Genomic DNA, 25,592 nt, shown 5'->3' with positions numbered 1-25,592 from the left:
TACAGCAGTTCTCAACGGCATGTACCACTACAAAACTAAATCACAAATTTTCCAAAAAGTAACACAATCATTACTTTCCCTGGTAACTCAATATTTTATGAAGGAGTAATTCTATTACTAATTAAATTAATTCAATTTTGGGGAAAGTAACTCGTAACTGCCACTTTGGGTCATAAAAATGAAAATATAAAGGTGTGCGGGGCACTATGGCATTGGTGTCATTTTTTTATTGTTAAAAGACAATCATTTTAAGACAAAGCTTTGCGTTATTTTTTTTCGTTGTTTTACTTTCACAAAGTACGGCGGGTTGCATTTTGGAGAGCACTTACTGTGTCATAATTCTCTGTTACGCCGGGATCTGCCAGCAGAGAGCGCTATTCAGCGGACTGCGCTGCCACAGATCCAACCCTTCACAATAAAAGACCCAATCAGAAATAACTGTGATGGGGTGGGCGGGTTCGTTGAAAGGGTGGGGTTAGTAAGCAAACTGGGGGCAACTGCTGAACTTACATATTGTAACAGCTGCTGTTTCAACTGTCTCATCTTACCTGAAGACACGTCTACCTAGGACTAGTCCACCAGAGGGCTCATCCACCTGAGGACTCACTTGGGGATTCGTCCACTTGAGGACTGGCCCAGGAGAGCGGTGAGTCAGTTTTTGATATTCAAGTTCATTCTCAGCTAAGATCCACTCCCTGAAGGTTGGAGTCAGCGTTGAGACGTCAGGAAGTAGCACAGTGGCAAACAGGAGGTGGTGCTTGTCAACAAAGTGCAATTCTGAGATGCTGAGAATCTCTCCCGGTCCAGGAGGATGAGGATGAGGGGGGAGCAGGAGGTGAACAGTACCAGTATGAAAACCATGGAAACCAAGCCAGACATCATCGATGGAAACATCACCATGGTGACTTTTTTTTTTAATCATCAACATCACACTGATGGAATAATTTCTTACATGTCAAAGAGTGACAGACTAACAACTGGAACTATTTAAATGGGAGAATGGCTGGATAGAAAGGGAAAAATATGATAGTTTCCGGAAGGCATGTGACAAAGCATGTTATTGTTCATATCACCATTTCTGTCTTCTCATATTTTTTGTTTGTTTTTCCATTTTTCGTCCTTGTGGTCTGGTTTGATTGTATTTTTAATGTATGCCGTGGGCCATTAACTGATAAGCTGCGTGCTGCAAAAGGCTCACAGGCCACACTTTGGTCACACCTGCTTTAGCAACTTGTAGGACCTTGCAAGAGAATCTTTAGGTCAGTATAAAATTAAACTTAGCATCTTCAATTAATAGGCCAGCTTACTTTAATCTTCTTGGAGTCCTTCTGCAAAATGGCCCCACATCCAGTTCTTGGTCTTTTGGCTCTCGTCCTTCTGTTTGGTTACGATGCCTCCCATGATCTCCCTCGTCTGAGTTAGTTTATACATAGTTTTATGGTTATGTAGAAAAAAACCCAATCAATTATTAATTGTTAGCATTTAGCTACAATGATTACCGTCTTAGTTTGCATAAAATATGCTTATTAAGATAATTGGGGAAAATATCCAACAAGCTAGTCAAGCTGTTAGTTGGCTTGCAGTTTGGCTCCAAATTAAAACTGGCTGCGTTTGTTTTGACTTTGTTTGGAACAGGAAGTGTGTGAGGAGGTCGATGTTTTTCCACCGTTGATTAAAAACAATCACATCATTAAGGCCAGGAAGTCATCCGCTCAGGGAGAACAAATGTTGACATTCAAGAAAGTGCTTAAAAAAATGTCCCGACTGAACTTTGCATATTTCCCAGAATGCTCCTGTGGCGCCGCGGGACAGAAACATGTTCAGTGACGGATCGACTCGGGTTGGTGAGTCAAACAAACATTGTGTTGAGTCAATATTAGCTGACATGTCCCGAGCAAACAGGTGTGACAAGAGTGATGTTTGAGAAAAGAAAGTGAAACAGTCGCAGCATGACTCATTTGTTACGTGTTCAAGCACTCCGAGTGTCCTCGAGATGCAATCACATGAAGCTAGGCTTTATGGTTGGCACGTAAAATAGGGTTGCCAACTCCCTGACAAATGAATAAGGGACACCTTGTTGGCATGGTCATTTTTTTGTGTGTGGCCATCCATCCATCCATCTTCTCCCACTTATTCAAGGTCGAGTCATGGGTGCAGTAGCTTAAGCAAGGAAGCCAAGACTTTCCTCTCCCTGGCTAAATCGGCCACTCCTCCCGGCAAATCCAGAAGTATTCCCAGGCTAGTTGAGAGACATAGTTTCTTCAATGTGTCCTGGGTCTTGCCTGTAGCCTTCTACCAGTTGGATGTACCGTGAACACCACCCCAGGAATGCGTGCGGGAGGTATCCTGACTAGAGCCAAATCCCAAGCCACATCATCTGGCTCCTCTCAATGTTGTGGAGCAGCAGATCTACTCCTGGATGACAGTGCTTCTCACCTTACCTTATGGGAGAGCCCAGCCACCCTCCCAAGAAAACTCATTGTGCTCACAATCTTCACTACCCAAAACTCATGACCATAAATGAGGGCAGGAGCTGGGCCTTGACCCGTTTTGGCCCAGGTCCGCATCACTGCAGATGCTGCACCAATCCGCCTGGTGATCTTACGTTCCGTCCTTTCCTCACTCGTGAGCGAAGACTCCAGTTACTTCAACTTTTCCACTTGGGGCAGGATCTTATCCCTGACCCAGAGATGACACTCCACCTTTTTCCGGGCGAGAGAGATACAAGAGGGAACTTGACCTGGGTTTAGACCAGGGGTGTCAAACTCATTTTAGCTCAAGGGCTGCATGGAGGAAAAGCTACTTCCAAGTGGGCTGGATCAGTAAAATCATGAGATATATTATATACCATGATTTCGATAAAACAAATAAATAATATAAAATAGGATATGGACCTTAACATGTATCACAATATGACAATATCAAATTTAAATTCAGCAGAGTCTTGTATAAAAAGATACAGAACTTAATCCATATTTGTAATGACATAGAAATTGTAAAGCACATTTATTCATTGGTCAGAAAGTGGCTAACTTTAATGGGATATCAGCCTCTGAACACATTGCTACTAAATATAAAAAAAAACTGTAATGCCTGTGCTTGCCATTGGGCAAATCGTCTCACGGGACGGATTAAACCCATCTGTGGGCCTGATCCGGCCCGCGGTCCATATGTTTGACACACCTGGTTTAGACTGTAGTGAGACAAACTTAACAGAATAAATTTAATGACTGTCTTTCTGCTTTTTTTTTAGTTATGGCAGTGGTTGTCAGTTGTTTTCTGTCATGCTCGCTCTCGGGAGAGACATTTTTTAACATGCCCCAGATTTGAAATATGATTGAGAAGCTGTAATATTTATTAATTTATCTGTACAAAATTTCAGTCCATCATTCAAGCATAAACCAAAACACTAACAGATTTGGCAACCTTGAAGACATTTTATATATGTACGTATGTAGTCCCTTGTGCCAAGCACACCCTCCCCTGACAACTCACCGTGTTCCCCTCAGGGGGGCCCGTCCCGCTATTTGTGAAGCAGGTTGGCAAACTGAGACAATCACATGATAATTTAGCTTAATGTTTACACCAGATGCTCAGGCTGATGCAACCCTGACTGGGGACCATAACCGTTTGCAACAGGATTTTATGTAAAATGCTCTGTATTTATGAATTCAAAGCTATTTTTCATTCTCACGATAAGAAGGGACAAAGCGCGGCCCTTTTAGGCTCCATACAAGATGCATACATTTGTTTCTAAATACAAGACCATTCTATTTTTGGCAACCCAAGTGTTGTTGTTATTAACCGGATGTTGTGTGCACATTGGACAGATTTTGTTCTGGCATGGGAAGAGCCTCATAACTCAGAGAAGGAGGAGAGCACAGCCATTAACCCCGCCCAAAGCAAGTGGAGGGAAACGTTCCTGAAGAAACTGAAATACTCGGGACTCCTGGTGGAGAAGGTGAAGGAAACAAATATTTCCTAGACTCACTAGCATCATCTGCTTCTGGCTGCTAATGTTATGTTAACATTATGACAATAACATTATGATGTCATTGTCCAGAGGGACATGGTCCAGGCTAAGGCAAGGATCTGTTTCGTCCTCCTGAGTGCCCCCTGGAGCGTCCTCTGTTACTATGCTGAGGAGATCAGCTTGCGAGTTCCCCTGCAGGTACGGACGACAAATAGACAGAGGAACAGACAACTTTCATCTTGGTGTCTTCTCATTTGCCCTCATCCTGCAGGTTGTCAACAGTTCATACACCAACTGGTCCGCCCAAATATTTCAGTATGTGTCGGTTTCCAACCCTATGAGCCAGGATGTCCCCAATCCTCCACCGGACTTCTACACCTGCCAGTTTCGGAACAACAAGCTGGAGAGGTTCTGCTTCCTCTTCCCACTTAAAAACACACAATGCAAGCACTACTTTGATTGGGGCCAGTCTTCCGCAGTTAGGAAGGAATTTGTAACGAGACTCAGAGCAGTACAAACAGGATCAGACGTAGAACTGCACCGACAGTCAGAAGTCTTTATGGCAATCAACATGAAAGGTTGTGCTTTTCAGCATTGGGTAGCGGTTTTCTTCTCTTGTCTTTATGTATTGCAGGTTTCTGGGTAGTGAGGACAGAGAGACGTTCTTCAAGACAACTCAAAGACATCAAATAGTGAGTCGACCCACTTTTGTTCTCACTGCATTGTGTTGTTGTTTCAATTTCATCGCCTGAGTTGCAAACAAAGTTAACCTTTACAAGCCAGAAATATCCTGATTGTCTGTCAGACTTCAGGATGTTTAAGTCAGCAGACGGATGTGACTCCACCTCCTCGTCAAACACACACACACACACACACACACGCGCATTGATGGGTTTCACAAGCCATATCTTAGATGTTAAACTCAAGGCCGATGAGCCACATCTGGCACCCCATGTCATTTTATGTGGTCCGCTAAAGCCTGGAAATAGTGCACATTCATTGTACCGTTATGTACAAAGAAAACGATACAAATCAAGCAAAAACATGACAAAACACACACACACATACACACACACATTGATGGGTTTCACAAGCCATATCTTAGATGTTAAACTCAAGGATGATGAGCCACATCTGGCACCCCATGTCATTTTATGTGGTCCACCAGAGCCTGGAAATAGTGCACATTCATTGTACCTTGAGGTACAAAGAAAAGGACAAAAATCAAGCAAAAACACGACAAAACACACCTCCTGACTTGTGAGACCGGAAGCAGAACAGTTAGCTTTGCCGCCTGTATGTGTCCTCCAGCTCTACGAGATCCTGGCCAGGACTCCTTATGGCTCTGTGTCCAAGGGTGAGGTTGGAATCGACCGGCTGCTGAACGAGCAGGTCTTCACATCTGCCTACCCACTGCATGAGGTCAGCTCCCGACCTTCAGGATCCTGAACCCAGCCCCATGAAGTCTTTTATTAAACATGTCGCTCTGACAGGGTGGATTCCAGCTGCCCAGCTCCCCGGTCGTCCCTGAGTCTCTGAAACTCAGACAAATCCTGTATGCATACTGGGCCCAGTGGTCTTGCTGGAAACGTTACCAACCTCTGGATCACATCAGGGAATACTTTGGAGAGAAGATCGCGCTTTATTTTGCATGGCTAGGTAATAAGAGCATGTCCAGCGTTGTTCCTATGAATGTTTCCATAGTAACTGACAGTATGTTTCATGGTGACAAACTGACCTTACATTTCATGATAGCAATGACATTTTACCGTGCCTACATCTCATGACGACAAACTGTGATCGCATGTTTCAAAACAGTGACGGTATATTTCATGGTGACTTACTCCAGGGTTCTACACTGCCTGGCTGGTGCCGGCTTCGCTTGTTGGAACTTTGGTTTTCCTGGCAGGACTGTGGCTGATGACCACTGACGTTCCAGCGTATGTAGACATCTTCATGAGATAAAGTGTGACCCATAGTCCAATTTGCATTGTTGACTTGTGTCTCTGTGTATGTAGGAAGGAGTTATGTAACAGTGGCGGTGACTTCATCATGTGTCCTCTCTGCAACATCTGCTCTTCCTGGAACTACTCCAGCATCTGCATAACATACAAGGTTCTGGCCGTTTCTATGACTGGCCTACTGTCACTGCTCACCTGACTGACTGTCCATCTGTAGGCAGGGATTCTTTTTGATAATGGAGGCACAGTTTTTCTCAGTGTCTTCATGTCCTTGTGGGCTGTCACCTTTTTGGAGTACTGGAAGAGAACATGTTCATCTCTGTCCCACCGCTGGGACTGCTCCGATTTCCAGGAAATTGAGGTACCTGAACCACATGTGTATCACACATTTTTACATTAACTCTGGCCTCCCATCTCTGTGTGGAGTTTGCATGTTTTCCCCGTGCGTAGGTTTTCTATGGTTTTCTAGTCACTATGGCCCCCACCTGTGAAAGAGCCTGCCGGAGAGCCTCAGGACTGTGGAGACTGTTGATATTTTTTAAAAAAGATTAAAGACACACCTTTTTAATCAGGCTTTTAACTAATATTTTAAAACTTTTTTTATGTTTTTATCTTCTTAGTCCTATTTTATGCTCTTAGTCTTCAGCTTTTAACTCCAGTGTTTCCTCAGGAGGGTCCTCCACACTGGGTGTGTGTGTCTAGTATGGAGGGTGGGAAGGAGGGGCTTTCTTTTGTTTCTTTGTTTTTTCCTTTTAATTGTGGTAATTGTTTTAATTCTGTAAAGCACTTTGTGTTGCATGTCTTTGCAGGAAAAGTGCTATACAAATAAAGTTGATTTGATTTGATTTGATTCTCCGCGTACTCCGGTTTCCTCCCACATTCCAAATACATGCTAGGTTAATTAAACTCCAAATGGTCCATATAGTTATGAATGTGAGTGTGAATGGTTGTTTGTCTATATGTGCCCTGTGACTGGCTGGATACCAGTCCAGAAGATTCAAAGGAGGATAAGCGGTATAGAAAATGGATGGATGAATAACTCTGGCCTTCACTACCTTTCCATTTCCACACAGGAGCGACCTCGACCAGAGTTTGCCACAATGGCACCGATGACCATGAGGAACCCACTGACTGGTTCTGAGGAACCATACTTCCCTGAAAGCAAGCGATTAAACCGCGTGCTAACCGGCTGTATGATTATGATCATCATGGTGAGTCCACTGACCTCAGACCTTTGAGATGACTCTTAGTGACCTTGGGATTGCACACTTTGTGGGGTTTTCTGTGTGCAGGTGGTCGTGGTTCTGATGTTCCTCATCGCCATCATCCTGTATCGCTCCATCCTGAGTATCGTCATCTCCAAGGCCAACTACAGTTTCTTCATCTTCTCTGTGAGCTCGATCTCCTGAACTTTGCTACACTATGAAAATGTTGACTAAATCCAAGGTCGGCACATTTTTTGCCTGCTGAGCGCGCCCCCTGTTGTTACCATGTAGGCTCCTTGTTGCTTTAGGTGAAAAGGGGTGAAGATCTAATACGCTTCCAGGAGGGACTCCTCACTCGTTGACTTCCCCATCTTCTTTGTCTACTTTTAGGCCGGCAGGATTGCGAGTCTGACAGGATCCGTGTTGAATCTGCTGGTCATTCTCATCTTGTCCCGAGTGTACATCTCACTCGCCCACATTCTCACCCGCTGGGGTGAGTCACACCTTCCTCTGTTGCCCCCAAACCTTCAGTATCATTGCTTTAGAGCTGACTTTAGCTTCTCGAAAATAAAAATGAGATCACCGTGAAACAAATACAGTGGAACTTATTATTTATTATTTATTATTTATTATTTATTATTTATTATTTATTATTTATTATTTATTATTTATTATTTATTATTTATTATTTATTATTTATTATTTATTATTTATTATTTATTATTTATTATTTATTATTTATTATTTATTATTTATTATTTTACTTCTCATGTCGACATGAGTCAGCAAGTCCAAGGGCTGTCAACAAAAGCAGGTTTGACTTAAGTGTCAAACACTTAAGAGCGATCTTGTGCCACTGTTATATGTGTGTGTGTGTGTGTCATCACATGTTTCCTGGTTGTGTGTTTGCATTAGAGATGCATCGCACTCAGACCAAATATGAAGACATGTTCATCCTCAAAGTCTTCATCTTCCAGTTTGTCAACTTCTACTCCTCACCAGTGTACATCGCATTCTTCAAAGGCAGGTGAGGAACAGACAACACAGGAACTTCTTGTCTCGGCGCTGATCTGTTAGCTTGGCATGAGGCGAGAGGTTTTTGTCAATTTGTCGACGTCGGGCACATTTTCCCTGGAAACGGTATTTTGCCCTTTAGAGAGAAGTTACACACGATAACCCGCACATAGAGCTTTCTAGATGTTCCAGATTCTTCACCTCTTTGTGCTGCATTTCCATGGATTTCCTGCTTCCGACCCAAACGGTCTGTTTCATTTATTCCACCTATGGCCCGCCTCCAGGCCTGTCCTCCAAACACTCCAGAGGACTTCCGGATATGTAGGGCCGCGTTGACTGAGTGCTGGCAGTCTGCAGGCCACATAAGGAAGTCCGGATCGCATTAACATAACATAACATATCGCATCACATAACTCTGTGTTAGAAAAAACTCTCAGAAACTGAGCATTCAGAGCCATCGCAAACCTCTTCCAGGGCTCACTTCCAATTTCGCAAACCTCATCTGAAACTTTGGCATCGTTTAACACAAGAATATAACAGTCTATCAACATTTATAGGTCGGAAAAGTGGAAAAATCACAATAGGTCCCCTTTAAAAAAGTGCTCCAGGTGACAATGGTGCAGCCCATTGGCAGTGGCAACTTAAAAAATGAATGCTTCCGGGAGAATCGGAATGTCAGAACCAGTTCCAATCAATGCTCGATGCCCAACCCTACTTATATTTATATTTTAGTTCATTTAACAAATGTTGTGCTTGAAAATGGTTAAGGCATCAACTACATTTGATTAAATATGCTTTGCATAGGCAGTATATAGTGCAGTATATAGTGCAGTAATATAAGTGCAGTATTTTTATAATGTCTCATATTTAACTCACTAGCAAGACCTCATAGTGTATAGACTAGGCATATATTTCACCCCCAATTTGGGGTTTTGTGTGCAGGTTCATCGGCTACCCTGGAAACTATGACACGCTGTTCGGAGTACGCAATGAAGACGTGAGTTGCTACAATGGTTGTTCAACAAGGGCTAGGTTTCACTGAATGAATGAGATCATTACAAGAAAGACATGTTGCAGTGTGGATCAGGCGGCTGTCTCATTGAGCTGGCTCAGGAACTGCTGATCATCATGGTCGGAAAACAGCTGATCAACAACGTCCAGGAGTTCATCATGCCGTAAGATACCACACAGAACACCTGGTCGGACTCGAGACACACAAGCGCTATATTAAAGTGAAAACTGTGTGGCAGGAAGGTGAGGGCGTGGTGGCAGAAGAGGAAGAGGAGGGTGAAGGAAGTTCAAGAGGAGGAAGGAGGGGAGGAGGCTGCTTGTCCTTGGGAGGTGGACTACCAGCTGCTGCTCTGCGAGGGTCTCTTCAGCGAGTACCTGGAGATGGGTGAGTCTGTATCTCGTCATCTGAAAGACCACACTTAACACCCGGTCTCATCAAATCCTCCTCAGTCATTCAGTTCGGCTTCATCACCATCTTTGTGGCGGCGTGTCCGCTCGCTCCTCTCTTTGCCCTCATCAACAACTGGGTGGAGATTCGCTTGGACGCTCAGAAGTTTGTCACCGAATATCGCCGCCCAGTGGTTGAACGAGCTCCGGACATCGGCATCTGGTTTGATATCCTGCAGTTCATCACTTACATGGCCGTCCTTGGGAATGTACGCCTGGAGACGACAACGCACGCTTGTGTTTGTGTGCGGCATCTCCGCAAGTCAACTCTCACTTTTCGTTTAGGCTTTTCTCATTGCCTTCACATCGTCCTTCCTGCCCCGCCTCTACTACCGCTACACCCGAGACGCCTCCCTGAGTGGTTACATCAACTTCACCCTGGCGACGTCCCCGTGGAACTACACCAGGGAGCATCGACACGCCTGCAGGTAGTAGTTCATTATTTGGGAGCGTTGGATGAACTTGTGATTTGGTTCTTGTTTTGCGTACTCATGTATCGGATGTTTCAGGTATCGGGGTTTGAGGGATGAAAATGGCAAATATCTACCAGAGTATTTTCACTTGCTTGCCATACGACTCGGCTTTATAATCATCTTTGAGGTCAGTAAGTCAGTATGGCATGTAAATAAAATGCCACAGTGTCCGCCAGTACAAAGACTGATTGTAAGCTTTGCGTCTTCCCCAGCATGTGGTCTTCTTCATCGGCCGTTTGATCGACATGATGGTTCCTGACATCCCAGAGGATGTAGAGCTTAAGATGAAGAGGGAGCATTACATGGCCAAGGAGGCACTGGCAGAGAACCAGGTAGGAAGTAACAAAAGGGAAGTCGTCCATCTTTTCACCTCCTACATTTCCCACCAAAGCAGCTAGCGGTGGTACACGGATCTCCATTTCCCACTAAAGCGGCTTGCGTTGGTACGCAGGTCTGCGGCTCTGCAAGCTGCTAGGCCGTCTTGCTAGCCAAGCAGTCGCCAATGCCGTGTCTACATAATGACTCGGTCATATAGTTGTATAAAGGTGTTGCTAATGGTATTGAAATCAATAATTATTGCACTCGCTCTGTAAATCCTATGAACTTCATTTCACTTCTCAAATATCCATCTTCTATATCAGGGGTCTCAAACTCAATTTACTTGGGGGCCACTGGAGCTAGGGTCTGGGCGAGACTGGGCCGCATCAGGTTTAAAAAAAAAAACAACAAAAAAAACGCATTTATTAAAAACAGAAACTTTGCTTTGGTTCTGATTTTCTACAAGAAAAGCTCTGATAAAACATTCCACTGTTTTCAAATATCTTACTTTTTATTTTTCTACACAAAATAAGATAAAAAATAAATAAACAAATCAAGAATAAAGAAAATCAATCAATCAGTAATAAATAAATCTAATAACAATAAAATGGCAACAAAGCATTATTAGAGCCCTGTAGACATGACAAAACACGACTATAGTCACATTTATACTCTTTTTATTTACAACATATTGCAACAACTGCAGGGTCTTGAGACACATGCTAACTCGCAAACTAGAGCGCTAGCGACCTAAACGGTAGCCTTCAAGTTATTTCCTTTAAACTTAAATAGCCAAAAACTTACCACTTCCACACGGATAGGGAGGATAACTATTAACAGTTATTTAACCTTTAACATGAACATTAATCAAACATAATAATTTTTTCTGGGTACATGATACCATACAGCATCCATATCAAACTGCACTAACATTAAACTTTCATATCAAGGTGGGGGCCTCAAACTAGTGTCCTGCGGGCCACATTTGGCCCGCGGGCCGCATGTTTGAGACCCCTGTTCAATATGATATACAGTGTTTAACTGAAATTGCTGACCCAAACAACCAATGATTTATAAAGGAAAATCTTGAAAATAATCAGGCATTAAACAAACTCTGGAACTGTATATTAACTTGTGTTAACGTTCATAGCCACGCAGGGCGATGCTGTCCGACGTCATGCTACTTTATATGTATGCCATATTATTATGCTGTGTATTCTTATCATGTACTGTACTTGTAAATTATTACTGACTTAGGGTGAATAAAGATGTGTTTTCCTGCAAAAAATCAGGGAGAAAGCACGAATGGGCGACATTACTGTTGTCTACATTGAATGCTGATGCTCTGTTTGATACACCCAGGCCTTGGGGAGAGCGATGTTTCCTGGTGAGGTGAACGGCACAGCCGGAGAACTTCGACAGCGTAAACCCAGACGGTCCCCACCCCCGGCACCAAGGATGACGGAGATCTCAGAGGAAGCTGATACATTAGGTAGCTGATGGACATTTAGGACACTGAAGAGGCTGTTCAGTCCTAGCCCTTCTAGGAAGAGCAAGACCAGTATGTTGAGGGTGATGGTCACTTGGACCTTTTGTAATAGAACTTTTCCTAGCAGACACATGCTGAGAAGGCTGGAAAAATGGAGGCAAATGTGAGTAGTTGATTTAAAAATAATATATCCATCCTAGCATAAAAACTGTCAGAAGTGGAACACAAAATAATACCACAAAGTGTAACCGCACCACCAGATGGTCACTAAGCCAAGTCAAGTCTACTTTTCAGTGACACACACTGTGACTGTATTGTATATACTATAAATAACTTTCCGTCTGTTTTATAAAGATCAAGTTATTTTTTTTTAATATGTACTATTTTTTAAGGATGTTCCCATTACATTTTGGTGAGAATCTTAATGCAGAGGAGCAGCGGTTCTACTCCGAGTTCCTCCCGAATGGCACTCACCTTCATTCTAAAGAAGAGCCCAGCCACGTTTAGGACCATAGTTGAGGGTAGGAACATAGATCTACCGGTAAACCGTAAACCTGACCTGTCTCACGATCATCTAAGCACACTTGCGTTCCCTATTAAAGAGAGAACAATCCAACACTTGATAAATTCTCTTGTGGCAAACACATAGAAAGTAAAAGTGTAATGATCCTGGATTATTGTTTACAGAAAGTCTGGAAAGGTTGTGATTCGGACAAATTAGTTGAGTAATCTGCAGCGAAAAAAACGGAAGGACAGGATTAGGAATTTTTTGGATTAGCAGGTTGATGAGGTCTTTTGACCGCACAGAAGTTGTAAATATTGAGATGTGACTGAAAGTATGGAGGAGTTTTGTAAATAGTCTGCAAGAGTGCATTGAGGGCCAGTTAACCATGGAATACAGGCGACAGTGGTGGGCATTAAATACCAGAAATAATGACAATGATGAAAAGTCATTGCTGGCTTTCAACCACGTGACCCAGTGGCAGTTTATGTCAGTTCCAGTGAGCCAACAGGGGTCAAATGGGGGGATAGGACCACTTACATACTGTATGTTTGTACGATGTTAATCATGTGAGTGTGCACGGTGTGTTGCACGAAGACTTGAAAATGGTGAAAATAAGGCGATCCAGCCAGGACACCTCATCTTCCACCTCAGACATAATGGATGTAGCAGATGAAAATAACACTTTTACTTTTCTCCATTTGCGTTCTTACACAAAGCCAACCTGCATGAATACATTCTTGGATGTGTCCTTTGAATGACGAAATGATGAATCTAGAGTTTTCTGTAGTGAGTCGGGGTTTTATGCTGCCAATTTTGGGTGGATTGTCTTTTCTTTTGCCTTTATTTGTGTGAAACATTTTTGTATTTTGACACAAACCTGAATTTTAATTGCATGCATGTTTTGGAAATACACAAATACATGGGAAATAAAGTGTTCAAGAATTTATTTACAGAAAAAAATACTAATATCTTTAATAGATACAATTTTGTTCTGCTGAGCTTAAAACAGAATTCTGTGTCCAGGTTTGCAGGAGTCTCCAACTTACATCACAATTAGAGCTGTCATCTATTTGTGGTCATTTGTCACTAAGCAAATATTCCTTGACCCTTTGGTGAGCTACTCAAAACCAGCTGGGGAGAGATGAGACCCCTATGACAATATCACTGTCATAAGGCTGGACACACAACCCTAGGCATAATTAGTCTAAGAACAAAATTGTTCCGTGATACTGGAAAATGTTAGTACATACAACATGAACTTGAAATCCACTTGGAGCTTTCCCGTTGGACACAAATGAGCTCTGAACTAACTGAATTGCTAGTTTGTTTTGAAAACAAAATGTCACTCTAGTAAAAAGTCACATTTTGAGTTTGAAGACCAGAAGCTATCGAAAGCTAACTCTAGCTAGCCAGCTGCAACCATTATTAGGTAAAGCCAATGACAGACAGGCAAAGTGTTTGATGAGGCAGTGATCAAACACGATTGGCATAGTTTTACAGACTATAGTTTTGATTCTTGTGGCAACACGGGACAAAGTTTATCTCTACTCGGTTCAATACAGGTGCTGGCAATCCTCTGACACAGCACATGGGTAGGGTTTGCCGTTTGTAATCTGCTTTGAAGGGCATTTATCAGCATGTCAATCATGTTTTGTACAGAAATCGATCGATCAGAGTATCCAGAGTTGTGAAGCATTTGTTTCTGCATTTCCATTTTCCTCAGCATTTTGGACTTCCAACAATATTTCAACTTTGGCTTAGTACAAATTTTGCTGGTTATTAGTCACTGCCAATGTGAACGTGTTCAGGCTCATGTTCAATAGCCACCTGTGTCGTAACTTTTCCTGAAATCCCAATTTGAACCATTTCCACACGAATAAGCTTATTTGCTCCCCTAACTGTTGGAGATGGTGACAACTGCAAGCGGATATGATGTACATCTAAAATGAGAAATGGATGAACAGATTTAACAATAACACATTTTAAATTTCTAATCCACTTTAACCAGTTGTTGTGCATCAAATTGCCTTAATATGATTGGTCGTGTTTAAGGAGGATTTTAATCTTTAAAAGGTGCTCTCTGCCTTGGTACTGAATAAAGGGGGTGTCGCTAAACCTAGCATCTGTATCATCCAACCACTTCCTACACTATAAGATGTTAAAAGGGACAGCCCTTTGTATGGGTTGTGGACTTAAAGTTAAAATACTGGTACTGTAGGGCACCGGGAGTAATACATTTTCTGTTGAACATTGGAGGCTTGACAAATATGAACATATTTTGACCTAAATTAGATTAGGTCAAACATCTTTAATGTAGACTGTGTGTCAAAATTCAAATTTTCTCTAAAGTTTGTAAACCCCTGTACTCAAACATTTTTGAGTTAAGCACTTCGCGGTCAGGCGCACTGCGGACACCTAAACTCTTCCAGTGTGACGTCAAGGACCTCACCCCCTCCCACACGCACACACACACACACACACACATCAGCAGCAGCAGCAATGGCGGACTACGATAGCTACGATGATCGGGATCGGGCCTACAGCAGCTTCGGCAGCAGCAGAGGGTGAGTCCACCCGCCTGCAACTTTCAGCTTGCTAACCTTCGGCTTGTTGTCCGCCGTCCTCCTTCGTGAAGCTCGTTGCACGGCCGCTGGGCCTTACTCTTAGCTCCGTCCCGTGTTCAGGCCGGCTGTGGGGTAGGGGGAGGCCGGCGGGGCGCTGGGAAACACCGCGGTCAGTAAGCTAACACGCTAACTACAACTTAGCTGTTGCATGCTGAAACAAGCAGGCCATGCGGACACCATCCAGCCCAGTAACGTTTGCCAGACCCCGGCATTTCATTTGAAATCATCTGGCAAGTGGCTGGAGGCGGCGGCCCGCATGGCCTCCGTGTGGTGTGGCGGTATGCTGAGCTTGGATCCACGCACGCAGCACAAGCTTGCAGAGCCAGTGCACGTCATTGATGCTTCGGTTTTCTGCAGCCTCAACCTGCACTGCTTGTTTTTCTTGTACGGTTCATTTCAAGCTGACACGCCTTGTTCGTTATATGTGATGTTGGATTAATGATTCCAACTTTTGTTCATCATTACTTAAAGATGCAGCAAGCATAACGTCACCATTTATTATTGCTTTACTCGGCTGTGTCTTCCCGAGTTTAAAAAGGCTTGAGCTAAGCTTGCTGTGATTTCCATCACAGTTGAACTTGTCATTCAGACAGTAGTTGACAGGATGGTCAATGCCAACGTAATCCCTGAGTGGTCTAACGTTGATACAATAATAGCGTCCATTGATTTAACTACTTGGCAACGCCCGGCAGAGGGCGCTATTAACCAGACCAAATGGGATCGCTTCTCAGGATTATGCTTCTGTATAGTCACACCATCTTGATACTTTTACAGAACAATGACAATTAAATAGAGATGGGTCGTGATACTGGAGCTGGAACTAATCACATTGATTGCAAATGAGCCAAAATTGGAAAAAGTCATACACAGGAAGTTGTGTAAAAAAATAAAGCCAACTCTTCACTGCGACACGTCCACCCCGACACAGGAGCATAATCCAGGTATAAAATGAGAAAGTAAGGTCACAGTAGTACATATCATGTATTTCTGTATTCCCAGCTGGCTTTGAGCGAGAGGCGGGGTACACCCTGGACTGGTTGCCAGCCAATCGCAGGCCACATATAGACAAACAACTCTCATTCACACCTTTGGACAATTTAGAGTTGTGTTGGCAAGCATATAGTACAGAAAAAAAATAATGCATGTGATACACTGACGGAGCATGCACTAGGGGTGTCCCGATTTGACTTCGAAGTGATTTTTTTTGCCTGATGTCAGCAGAAAACAAGTATTTGATTATATCAGCCTGCATCTGAAATGTGATATCTAGCAGTTTTATCCAGCAGTGTGTGCTATTGTGGACCAGGAGCAACTGCAAAGGTTCCACACTAAAAAATAAAAGTATTTATGAGTCATGCTGACATCAGTATCAGTCGATACGGAAAAAGTGACAACTTGTATCAGGACACCCCTTGTGCGCACATATGAAAAAAAATCATCCAAAAGCACAAGAAAACTGGGATTCACATTTTTAACAGAATCGTGCAGCTGCAATTTATATACGATGGATTTCCTCACCTGCCATGATTCCTTGTCTTCCCACCAGGCGTGGCGGCGGCGGCCCCGGAGGTGGCAGAAGGCTGAAGGAGCTTCCGACAGAGTCGCCATTCACCGCCTACGTGGGCAACCTACCTGCCCACACGGTGCAGGGCGACATTGACAAGATCTTCAAGGACCTCAAAATCCGCAGTGTACGCCTTGTGCGTGACAAAGAGACTGACAGGTTCAAAGGTCAGAAGGGGTACTAAACTCTAATATAGTGCAATAATTGAGCCGGCTGACCTGTCGTTTTTGAACGTTTGCAGGTTTCTGTTATGTGGAGTTTGATGATCTGGATTCACTTAAAGAGGCGTTGGCATACGATGGTGCTGTGAGTAGCTCTTGCTTTGGCGTTGCAGTCACACCACGTACACAAAGTGCGATAAAGGTTTGTGACGGCCACAACATCTGAACCCGGCAGGAGTTGGAGGATAAACCTCTTCGGGTGGACATCGCAGAAGGACGGCGACAAGCACGAGGAGGGACCGGCTTTGGCTTCTCCAAAGACGATGGTCGAGGTACAAATACAATAACAAACTGTGTGTGTGTCTGTCACTCATTATTTACGTCGCCCGGGAATTTATGTTGTCACCTACTGGAGTTGTAGCTAGTGTGTTCCTCAGTTTGTTTGGGGCATTCACTTGTCTCACTTGCTCTCACTTGGTGAACGCCGTAACCTGCGTCGAATGTCCTAACATCTGATTGGCTGACGCACTACTAACACCCAACAGGCTCCTCCACCTCTTCTGCTCTTCAACTCCTTCCACGGGATCCTCTTTCTGTGAAACTCCTACTTCACTTTCTATTCCCCCCGTTGAATGTGAAGCTCCTCCCCTCTCAGTCTTAAACTCCCGTGTTGTCTGCAGGCCGAGGGAGTTATCGAGGTGGTCCCCGAGGAGGGCGTGACTCACGAGAGGACTTCTTCGATCAGCCGGGTGGAGGTGCGGACCAATCAAAGTGCTGCTGGTCATCAGCCAATCAGATGACAGGACGCTTCAATCATGTTTACGCATGAAAATGGCACATGAGGATGACGCTTGGGGCGTGGGGACATGTCACGCAGTGTGAACGTGACCAAACATCAAAGCGCGCTGAGTAGAAAAAAAAATGAAGATGCTTTCACGAGTGTTGTTCTTTTAGGTGGTCGTGACCGTTGACCTGCTGCGTCCATCATACTTGTCACTTTCGCTTGTTCAACGCCTGACCTGCTCCGTTTTTTGTAGGCTACAGAGACGACGACTACATGGGAGGGCGGAGTCGTGGAGGCGGCGGCGGCGGTCGTCCCGGTGACAGAAGGGGGGGAGGCGCAGGCGGAAGCTCAATGGGTCGCTTCAGGGACGGTCCACCTCGTGGAGGAATGACAGATTTCAGGGAACCGTCTGAAGGTACTGGATTACGTTTGGTCTCATTGTTTGCACGGAGGGCGCCGTTGCAATTGTTTTGTTTTGTTTTTCTCGTTGCAGAGGAACGGGCACAGCGGCCTCGTCTGCGACTGAAGCCTCGGACCGTCTCTGAGCCACTCAACCAGGTCGCAAACCCCAACTCCGCCATCTTTGGCGGAGCCAAGCCGCGAGAGGAGGTGATTTCCCGGGAAAAACCATAAGACTGAAGGCCGCCGCGGCCGAGGGGGGAGGGGCCAGGATGACAATGATAGTGAACTTGAACACGAAGAACGATACACTAAAGGGATGAGTTGGAGCGCCACAGTTTGTTCCAAGCGGATGCCACCCTCCTTTTCCTCTTCCTCTTTTTTCTTCTTCCTCCTCCTCTCAGTTGGAGCAAATTATTTATTCTTAGAGAGAATAATTAACACACTCAACGAGCAGCTTGTCAATGCATGTTTGGGTTTCTCAGCCCCGCCCCCACGTCAGCTTACTGTGCTGTCCCACCACACACACACACACACACACACACTTGTCATTCACTGTGGCAGGAAGACGTTTGAAGTACTGTACGATAGTCGTGAAGCAGAACCCCCCTGCCCCTCCCTTCTGTTTTAAGCTGAACAAATTTTGCTATTTTTGCTCATCGTTGCCGTGGCGACTCAGATATAATCAGTGAAGCTTCACTGGCTCCTCCCACTGATGCACTTCCGATAGCCACAGGGGGCGCCCTAAGTACAATCAGTCTGATCAGAGGCGATGCTTGCGACCCATTTCATCCTGTAAACAATTTCAAAACAAAAGCGTCATTTCGCTTTCGTTATTACGCTTCCTCTAATTGGTTGTGATAGTCACATTTGAATATGAAACGTTCTCCGATTGGTCCACACTGAAGAACACGTCTGCCAGTAGGAGGCGCTACTGCACAACATGACTGTAACCTAGGCTCTCATCTTTTCCCTCCTCTGTTTTTTGCTGTCACTCCTCCCATCTTTTCATCCACGTTGTGACCGTGCTTAGCAACAAACAACCAGATTGTGGCGCTGGTGGCAGGAAGGAGACCAGAAAGTCAATCTACATTGTTGTCATGCTGTGTTTTTGTTTTCATCTTGCAGCGGTGACTCGTTTACGGCAGGCGAGCAGACGGCGGAAGAGCAGAAAGCGTTCGTTGTTTCAGTGTGGACCACGAGGACGAAAGACGAGTCCAAATTGTTATTGTGACCTTTTAGAGGAAACAAACGATCACTTTTTTTTTTTTTAAACCTTCTTTCCGCCTTTGAGCCTAACAGTCAGGACTTGGTCCTGGTCCAGACCTTGCCCTGTATCTATCTGGTCTTTCGGACCTGGTCTGGGTCTGTCATCGTTCTGATTCTTGTGTCATGTGTTGCAGAAACTTTCTTACTGTACAAATGAAATAAAACAGCTGTTTTAAATATTTTCTTTTTTCTTTGTGACAAGTATGGCAATAAAACGGAATCATCGCACATCAAACGCTTCTGATGGTTCGGTCGTTTCTTGTGTTTAGCTTGACACCAGTGAATGAGTCTGCTTCATTTTCAATGTGTTCAACTTTCATTCGGTTTGTGAAGGTGTCGGAAGTGCGGGCCACAGCACATTGTAAAAATTAATTTAAATTAAAAAAGACAACAAAAATGTGGGAGAATAGAGCTAAAAGTATGTAGGTAATATCTGTAACTTTTTGACTCCACATCTTTTGATTTAGGTTTGAACATGCACTTAATTTCCACGGTAAAAAAAAACTGCGCATTCTTATGACGTCAGCGGCTTTTTTCCCCCCTGCGTTCCTTTTCCGCATCACCTGCAACTGACGCGTTGACGTCACGCGGCCACCTGACGCCTGGGTGTAGTGTTCCTGTTCACTGCTGGCGAGCTAGCTGCCAACACCTGCTAGCTACAACAACTGTGTCAACAGGTAAGACGTTTTCTTGTGCGGTTTTTGTCGTCTTCCGTGGGACTCGACGGACGTGTGTCATCGCTGTGGCTTACCCGTAAAAACCTTCGAACTTTTTTTAGACGTCGTGAAAACTTCACCTGGTCCGCTTTGGCTTTGGCGACGATCCCGATGCTAGCACTGTTAGCTTGGCGTACGTCGCCTAGAAACTTATTTCCAGGGCAGTTTGTGAAAAAGCACTTTGAAAAGATACGTTGACCTCGAAATGGCGACATCCAGTTGGCGGAAGTGAAGTTAAGTCGTGGCTTGCTTCGACCATCCGTGTGGGTGTGAAGCAAACTTTGCCGTCGCTCGAACGAAAGTCTTTAAATGTCTTTTAACAAGACGACAAACATGTCCTCGACGCTCCCCGTGAGTAACTTTGAGACGTCATATGATGAAGTGTACAAGTACTCGTTAAATGTTGGCAAATAGCAGTGTTTTAAGTTTGGTGCAATGAAACTGATCCCTGCTAGGTGGCGCTAATTTATTCATGAAGTCGATAAAGTTCAGTTTAGTACAGAACTATAACCTCACTGGAGATGATGGCCTCTCACAGTGAGTGTCGTTACAACTTCAACCAATACAGTGATGCTGGGACAAGTTGAGGTTCGTGTGCTTTTTCATTTGTGTACATTTCTGTAGCAATGTTGAAATATGTAAATCAAGTCTAAGAAATTCTATATGATAAGGCTTGGCTTGAAATTAAATGTGATAGTCATTAGTCACTTCTCTACCCCAAATATTAAATAATTTAGAGCAGATTTCAGAGTGGAAAATTGTGCCTTTGGTCTCCATTGCTTTAACATTGACTCAAGACAAACGCCCACCCACAAACCATAGCAAGTACAATAGTACTACAAAATATAAATTAAGCTGTGAAAATCTGTTTTAAAAGTGAACAGAATACCGATTTATATTTCAACAATCAAAAATTCCAGGGAATAAATTCAAGTGTCATATTTTTAATATGTATTCCTCACACGAAGCATAACCCATATTTTAACATGAGAAAATCTGACAGTGAACGGATGTCCTTAAAAATGCCTTTTTTCCATATGATATGGGGTGTATTTTCATTTGTATATATTTTTGTTAGGTAGATTTCTTCTCCCATCTTCAATTTCGTATCGGATTTATATTGACTGTTGGACCACATCAAGTCAATTCGTGTTTGGAAAACGAAGTACAACTTAAAGCCTTTCAAACTCATCGACCGGAGCTATGGAAGAAGATAAAAGGTATATGGAAGATTAACTTATTTTAATATCTCTCTGCAGACAAGATGTCATTAAAATTGAATTGGCTTTTTTAATTTTTTTTGCCCGGAAATACTACATGTTGCATTTGCATTGTGGTTAGTGTGGGGTGAAAAGGAATACACAGCATGCTGCATCATATACTTGAAAAATATGACACCTGACTTTTTTTCCCTGGACTTGATGATCAAAAACATGTGAATAGATACTCTGTTGACTTTTTAAAGAGATTTTCACAGCCTAAGTTATATGTTTTGTTGTATGGTTGTCTGTGGGTTGATCACAGCTTTTGTCCTGACTCAATGTGTATTTGTTTTCACCCCATAAACATCTATCGAAAGTGTAGAAAATATTAATTTGTATAGTGGAGCAAAGCCATCAAACAATTCGCTTGCATCTCTGTTAGGCTTGAGACATCCGTTTCACTGTTTGAATCGGGGGGGGGGGGGGGGGGGGGGGGGCTTGATGTCAGCTGACTGATGTCATACGACATCTCCAAAGTGACGTTCATGTGATCGACCCACACTATCGTGGTGTTCGACCAGTAGCTAGCGATCGATGTAATGGGCAGTCCTGATGCAGACCACAGACAATGATTTAAATATTGTCAACTAGAGGTCTGTGGACCATTGAATATGGTATATAAATTTGATGTAAATATGGTATAAAACAATGGAGACCGTTACTGTAGACTTTAAATACGATATAAATGCAGTATAGACCATTATATATGGTGACAGTGCTAGTAAATGTAAACACACTGATGTTAAATTGAGTATTTAGATGTAAATTCAGTTAAATAATCAGTTAACAGGCATCTATGGGTTTGTCTCCCACCCGGGTGACCAATGACAGATGAGTAAATATTTTCTTGTTTCCTGTCAGACATGTGGGCGTCGTGCTGTAACTGGATGTGTTTGGACTCAGTGGATGACGAGAGGGGTGGCCGTGCTGAGCCACACCCTCAGTCCTATACAAACTCCGCCTTCAGCAGCCAGCCCTCCCACCCACCTGAACACACCTGCAAGGCCTGTGGGAGGCGTCTGGACACTCCCACCACCAAGGTGACCATCTCTATTTTTGCCTCCAACTCTTGACTTGACAGAATAGTTGTGTCAGAGTAGGAAATATTACTTTGTAATATATTTTAGCTTTTATTTGCTATTTATTATAACTGAGGCGAAAGTTTGATTTGACGAATGTAACAGCACTGTCCTCTCCGATAGCACGTGTGCGCCGACTGCAAAAAAAACTACTGCAACCGCTGCTCCGCCCAGCTGGAGCCCCGCCCCCGCCTGTGTCACACCTGTCAGCGTTTCCACGGCAACCTGCTGCAGCGAGCAGAGCTGATGAAGCTCAAAGTGAAAGAACTGCGCGACTACCTGCACCTGCATGAAGTCTCCACCCATCTATGTCGAGAGAAGGTCGGTACATCTGTGGTGTCAATCAAGCTGAGATGGGGAGAGACTTATTAACACCTGCCCTTTCACCCCACCTGTGTGGTTGTCTACAGGAGGAGCTGGTGGAACTGATCCTGGGTCAGCAGCCCTCCCCACCCCCTGAACCCGCCTCTGTGACCCCTGACTCCCTAGACCAGATCCCCGACATTTCCACCTCCAGCACTGAGCCCCCGCTTTCTGTTCACGTTGAGACTCCAGAGAGCACCCCCACTGATCCAGACACCCTAGAGCAGGACCAGGTAAAAGTTGTCCCAGACATTTACTGTAAGTGGAACGCTAGCTAGTAGGGATGAGCCGGATACTCGTTATAACTTGTTATAAACAAGTAAATATAATAAATAATATAACATATAAATATAATCATTAGAGCCTCACAAATATGGGATTTTTGGGGGGGCTGAAAAATGGCCCAAAACTTTTGGGTGTTGCCACAAATTTGCTTTGCTGGTGCTGGAGCCCTGGCTAACACTGTAGATGTTGTTAACGCCTGTTGAGTCTTTTGTGAAGTGGCGTTACACCTTGCTTGACACTCCATGCAATCGGCCCGTCGCTAAATCAGTTGGGCTTATTAGTAACATAACAAAAAGATATCTGTAAAGGTCAGAATAGTCACTAAATATAGCAATAAAGTCGCTAAGTTGGCAACACTAATCCCTCCTGCTACATTCTCTTATTCTCTGACAGACCAGATGTGTATGAGGTGTGTTAACAAGTGGAGTTAAACGGACAGTCACATTTTGTGTTGATGAGCAAGCAGATAGCAACAAATAGACAAAAATCAACATAGATACTAATATCTGGAAATAAATATTGAAGAGAAGTGAAAAATATCAAATCAGGCTAGTATTGCTCTGATACTGATACTATCAACATTTGGATGCTAGTTAGCGCAGCTCGCTGTGCTCTAATGTGACAGATCCCCTCTTCTCCAGGGATCAGACCCCGAGGAAGAGGAAGAAGAGGCGGGAGGCGTTCTAGGCCGCAGGGCATCTTTGTCTGACTTGATGAGCGTGAGTGACATTGAGGCGCTGAGTGTGCGGCAGCTGAAGGAAATCCTGGCCAGGAATTTTGTCAACTTCAAAGGATGCTGTGAAAAATGGGAGCTGATGGAGCGAGTGACACGCCTCTTCCAGGACCACCAGAACTTGTCGGGTAAGTCGCCGATCATGCGCCGTCGCCTGCTTCCCGCCGCACGTTGATGCCGCTCATCACTAAATGTTGTCTCCCTCCAGAGGCCGACGGTGGTGTCGCAGGCCCAGAGGAGAACCTTTGTCGGATTTGCATGGATTCCCCCATTGACTGTGTCCTGCTGGAGTGTGGTCACATGATCACGTGCACCAAGTGCGGTAAGAGGATGAGCGAGTGTCCTATCTGCCGCCAGTACGTCATCCGAGCGGTCCACGTCTTTCGGTCCTGACCCAACACAACTCAGGTAAAAGGAAGTCATGTGGTCCCCCCCCCCCCCCCTCCCAAACACACATAAATACGGCATACTTTTATTTTGTAGGGCTGTGAAGAATAGGGCTACCTCCACCTTTTACCTGTTGTCTTCAGTGTTTTGTCACACTGCTGGGTGGAGGGGGGGAAGGAAACTCGACCCTCGGGTGAGGGGAGGTCCAATCAGCTGCTTGAAGGAGAACAAACCTGCCGTTTTTTCACGGCGACTGCTCACTAGCGTTTACACGATAGAGACGGACATGGTCATCTTCCCCTGCTGCGCTGCTATTGTCTTGAATGTAACCATCTTTAAAATGCTACGCTAGGCTAACAATGAAACGGACTATGCTTTCATTAGCCTTGAAGGGGTGACAAAGTTGCACTCAAGGTGATCTTGGAAGAAAACGTTATTTTAGGAGCGACTTGAAACAAAGTGGAAGTGTTCCGAGGCGTCAGGATGCCTCCCCTCGTGTCGTAACTCATTTTGTACTGAAAGCATTTTTAAACCTTGTGCTGGTGTTGTATATATTTGTTTCTCAGCACTCAAACCTGACCATCAAACCATTGATGCTAAAATATAAGTCCAATAAATTAATACAATTTCTCTTGGTTGTTTTGTCAGAATTTTATGATTCTGTCGTGCTTAAAAGCAAGTGAGCCCCAACCTTTTTGAGCCAATGGACCAGCTTAAGATCCTATAAAGTGTGCATGTGTTTTTTTGGGGGGGTGAGGTTAGTGGCGGATGGGTGGCAAAGGTTTATAATATTCTAATGTTATTGTGATTTTTCATCAAATGAAATTGTACTTGCTTTTGCTGGTCACATCCAATCAGAAGTAATGCAGACTGCCTCGACTTCATGTGGTTGCAAACCAGCAGTTATGATATTATGTTTTCATCTGTGTGTGACAGGGAGTGTGTTTTTATTGTGCATATTTTGGAACAAAAATCTACAACAAGGTATTTAATGTGAAAATTTGGGGATAGCTAACTTTAATCCAAATTGACAAAAAAACAAATACAATAGAAGTGGTTTGGCACATCAGTGTGTGAAGTAGCCCCCTGACCGTTGTGTTCTTGTCTCCCCGAGTAGTAGTCTGCTTTTTTCAGCATCCCCAGTGAGAAATCTTGTTGACATGACTTGGTGGCGGTTGCGGGTGATCACAAGCGCCCAGATTTGACCCTGATGTGATGTCAGAGAAAAATGACCTTTCATAAAAATGTTTATTCCATGTACGGGTGTTTCCTCTGGTCGTCTGGATACTTTTCCATAAATTGATACAAAAATGTAATTATAGTCGCTGGGCTCGCTTGAGGACTAGTTGCAGCACGTTGCTTAACATTGGACGGTCACAGCCATAATGAAGGATAAAGATGGTATTTAGGATTTGGAGGAGGTTGTCGATGAACCATTTCTTTATGGGAACAAGAAAAACAGGATACTGTCGGAAAACACTTACCAAAAACCGTAAGACTTGCCCCAGCAAGGAGACACTTAAATCATACCAAAAGTTTCCTCACAGATGCCTTATTTCAATACATTTAA

General features: G+C 44.0%; 3 protein-coding genes across 7 annotated transcripts; all 3 read left to right on the top strand.

Annotated features, from left to right (window-relative positions):
* The first annotated feature begins 500 nt into the window (after nt 1-500).
* ano7 (anoctamin 7) lies at nt 501-13,353 on the top strand. Of its 2 annotated transcripts, none has more exons than XM_058079325.2 (24): nt 501-646; nt 808-901; nt 1,787-1,844; nt 3,831-3,961; nt 4,064-4,171; nt 4,245-4,381; nt 4,608-4,665; nt 5,285-5,395; nt 5,467-5,632; nt 5,823-5,913; nt 5,992-6,088; nt 6,152-6,295; nt 7,008-7,145; nt 7,227-7,325; nt 7,530-7,632; nt 8,055-8,166; nt 9,096-9,150; nt 9,231-9,328; nt 9,404-9,549; nt 9,615-9,820; nt 9,897-10,039; nt 10,121-10,211; nt 10,297-10,416; nt 11,765-13,353. In XM_058079325.2, the coding sequence occupies exons 2-24, from the start codon at nt 812-814 to the stop codon at nt 11,900-11,902; spliced, it is 2,640 nt and encodes an 879-aa protein (XP_057935308.2). In that variant the 5' UTR covers nt 501-646; nt 808-811; the 3' UTR covers nt 11,903-13,353. The 2 variants fall into 2 exon arrangements, with proteins under 2 accessions (XP_057935308.2, XP_057935307.2); XM_058079324.2 differs by having other exon boundaries at nt 538-646; nt 702-901.
* Nucleotides 13,354-14,816: 1,463 nt separating this feature from the next.
* On the top strand, nt 14,817-19,432 carry eif4h (eukaryotic translation initiation factor 4h). 3 transcript variants are annotated; one of them, XM_058079349.2, is made up of 8 exons: nt 14,817-14,960; nt 16,567-16,751; nt 16,826-16,890; nt 16,981-17,077; nt 17,426-17,500; nt 17,783-17,944; nt 18,023-18,138; nt 19,057-19,432. In XM_058079349.2, exons 1-8 carry the CDS (start codon nt 14,896-14,898, stop codon nt 19,060-19,062), a joined length of 771 nt encoding a protein of 256 aa, XP_057935332.2. In that variant the 5' UTR covers nt 14,817-14,895; the 3' UTR covers nt 19,063-19,432. The 3 variants fall into 3 exon arrangements, with proteins under 3 accessions (XP_057935332.2, XP_057935333.2, XP_057935331.2); XM_058079350.2 differs by lacking the exon at nt 17,426-17,500; XM_058079348.2 differs by having other exon boundaries at nt 18,023-19,432.
* Nucleotides 19,433-19,726: 294 nt separating this feature from the next.
* On the top strand, nt 19,727-25,278 carry rffl (ring finger and FYVE-like domain containing E3 ubiquitin protein ligase). 2 transcript variants are annotated; one of them, XM_058079346.2, is made up of 8 exons: nt 19,741-19,874; nt 20,992-21,133; nt 22,037-22,215; nt 22,378-22,575; nt 22,665-22,850; nt 23,544-23,763; nt 23,844-24,043; nt 24,119-25,278. In XM_058079346.2, exons 3-7 carry the CDS (start codon nt 22,039-22,041, stop codon nt 24,026-24,028), a joined length of 966 nt encoding a protein of 321 aa, XP_057935329.2. In that variant the 5' UTR covers nt 19,741-19,874; nt 20,992-21,133; nt 22,037-22,038; the 3' UTR covers nt 24,029-24,043; nt 24,119-25,278. The 2 variants fall into 2 exon arrangements, with proteins under 2 accessions (XP_057935328.2, XP_057935329.2); XM_058079345.2 differs by lacking the exon at nt 20,992-21,133 and having other exon boundaries at nt 19,727-19,874.
* Nucleotides 25,279-25,592: the final 314 nt, after the last annotated feature.

The sequence above is a fragment of the Doryrhamphus excisus genome, linkage group LG8, assembly GCF_037039965.1.
Source record: "Doryrhamphus excisus strain RoL-2023G ecotype Guam linkage group LG8, RoL_Dexc_Guam_v1.1, whole genome shotgun sequence".
Taxonomy (NCBI): domain Eukaryota; kingdom Metazoa; phylum Chordata; class Actinopteri; order Syngnathiformes; family Syngnathidae; genus Doryrhamphus; species Doryrhamphus excisus.
The sequence above is the reverse complement of the archived record's forward strand: the minus strand, read 5'-3'. Positions and strand labels throughout refer to the sequence as shown.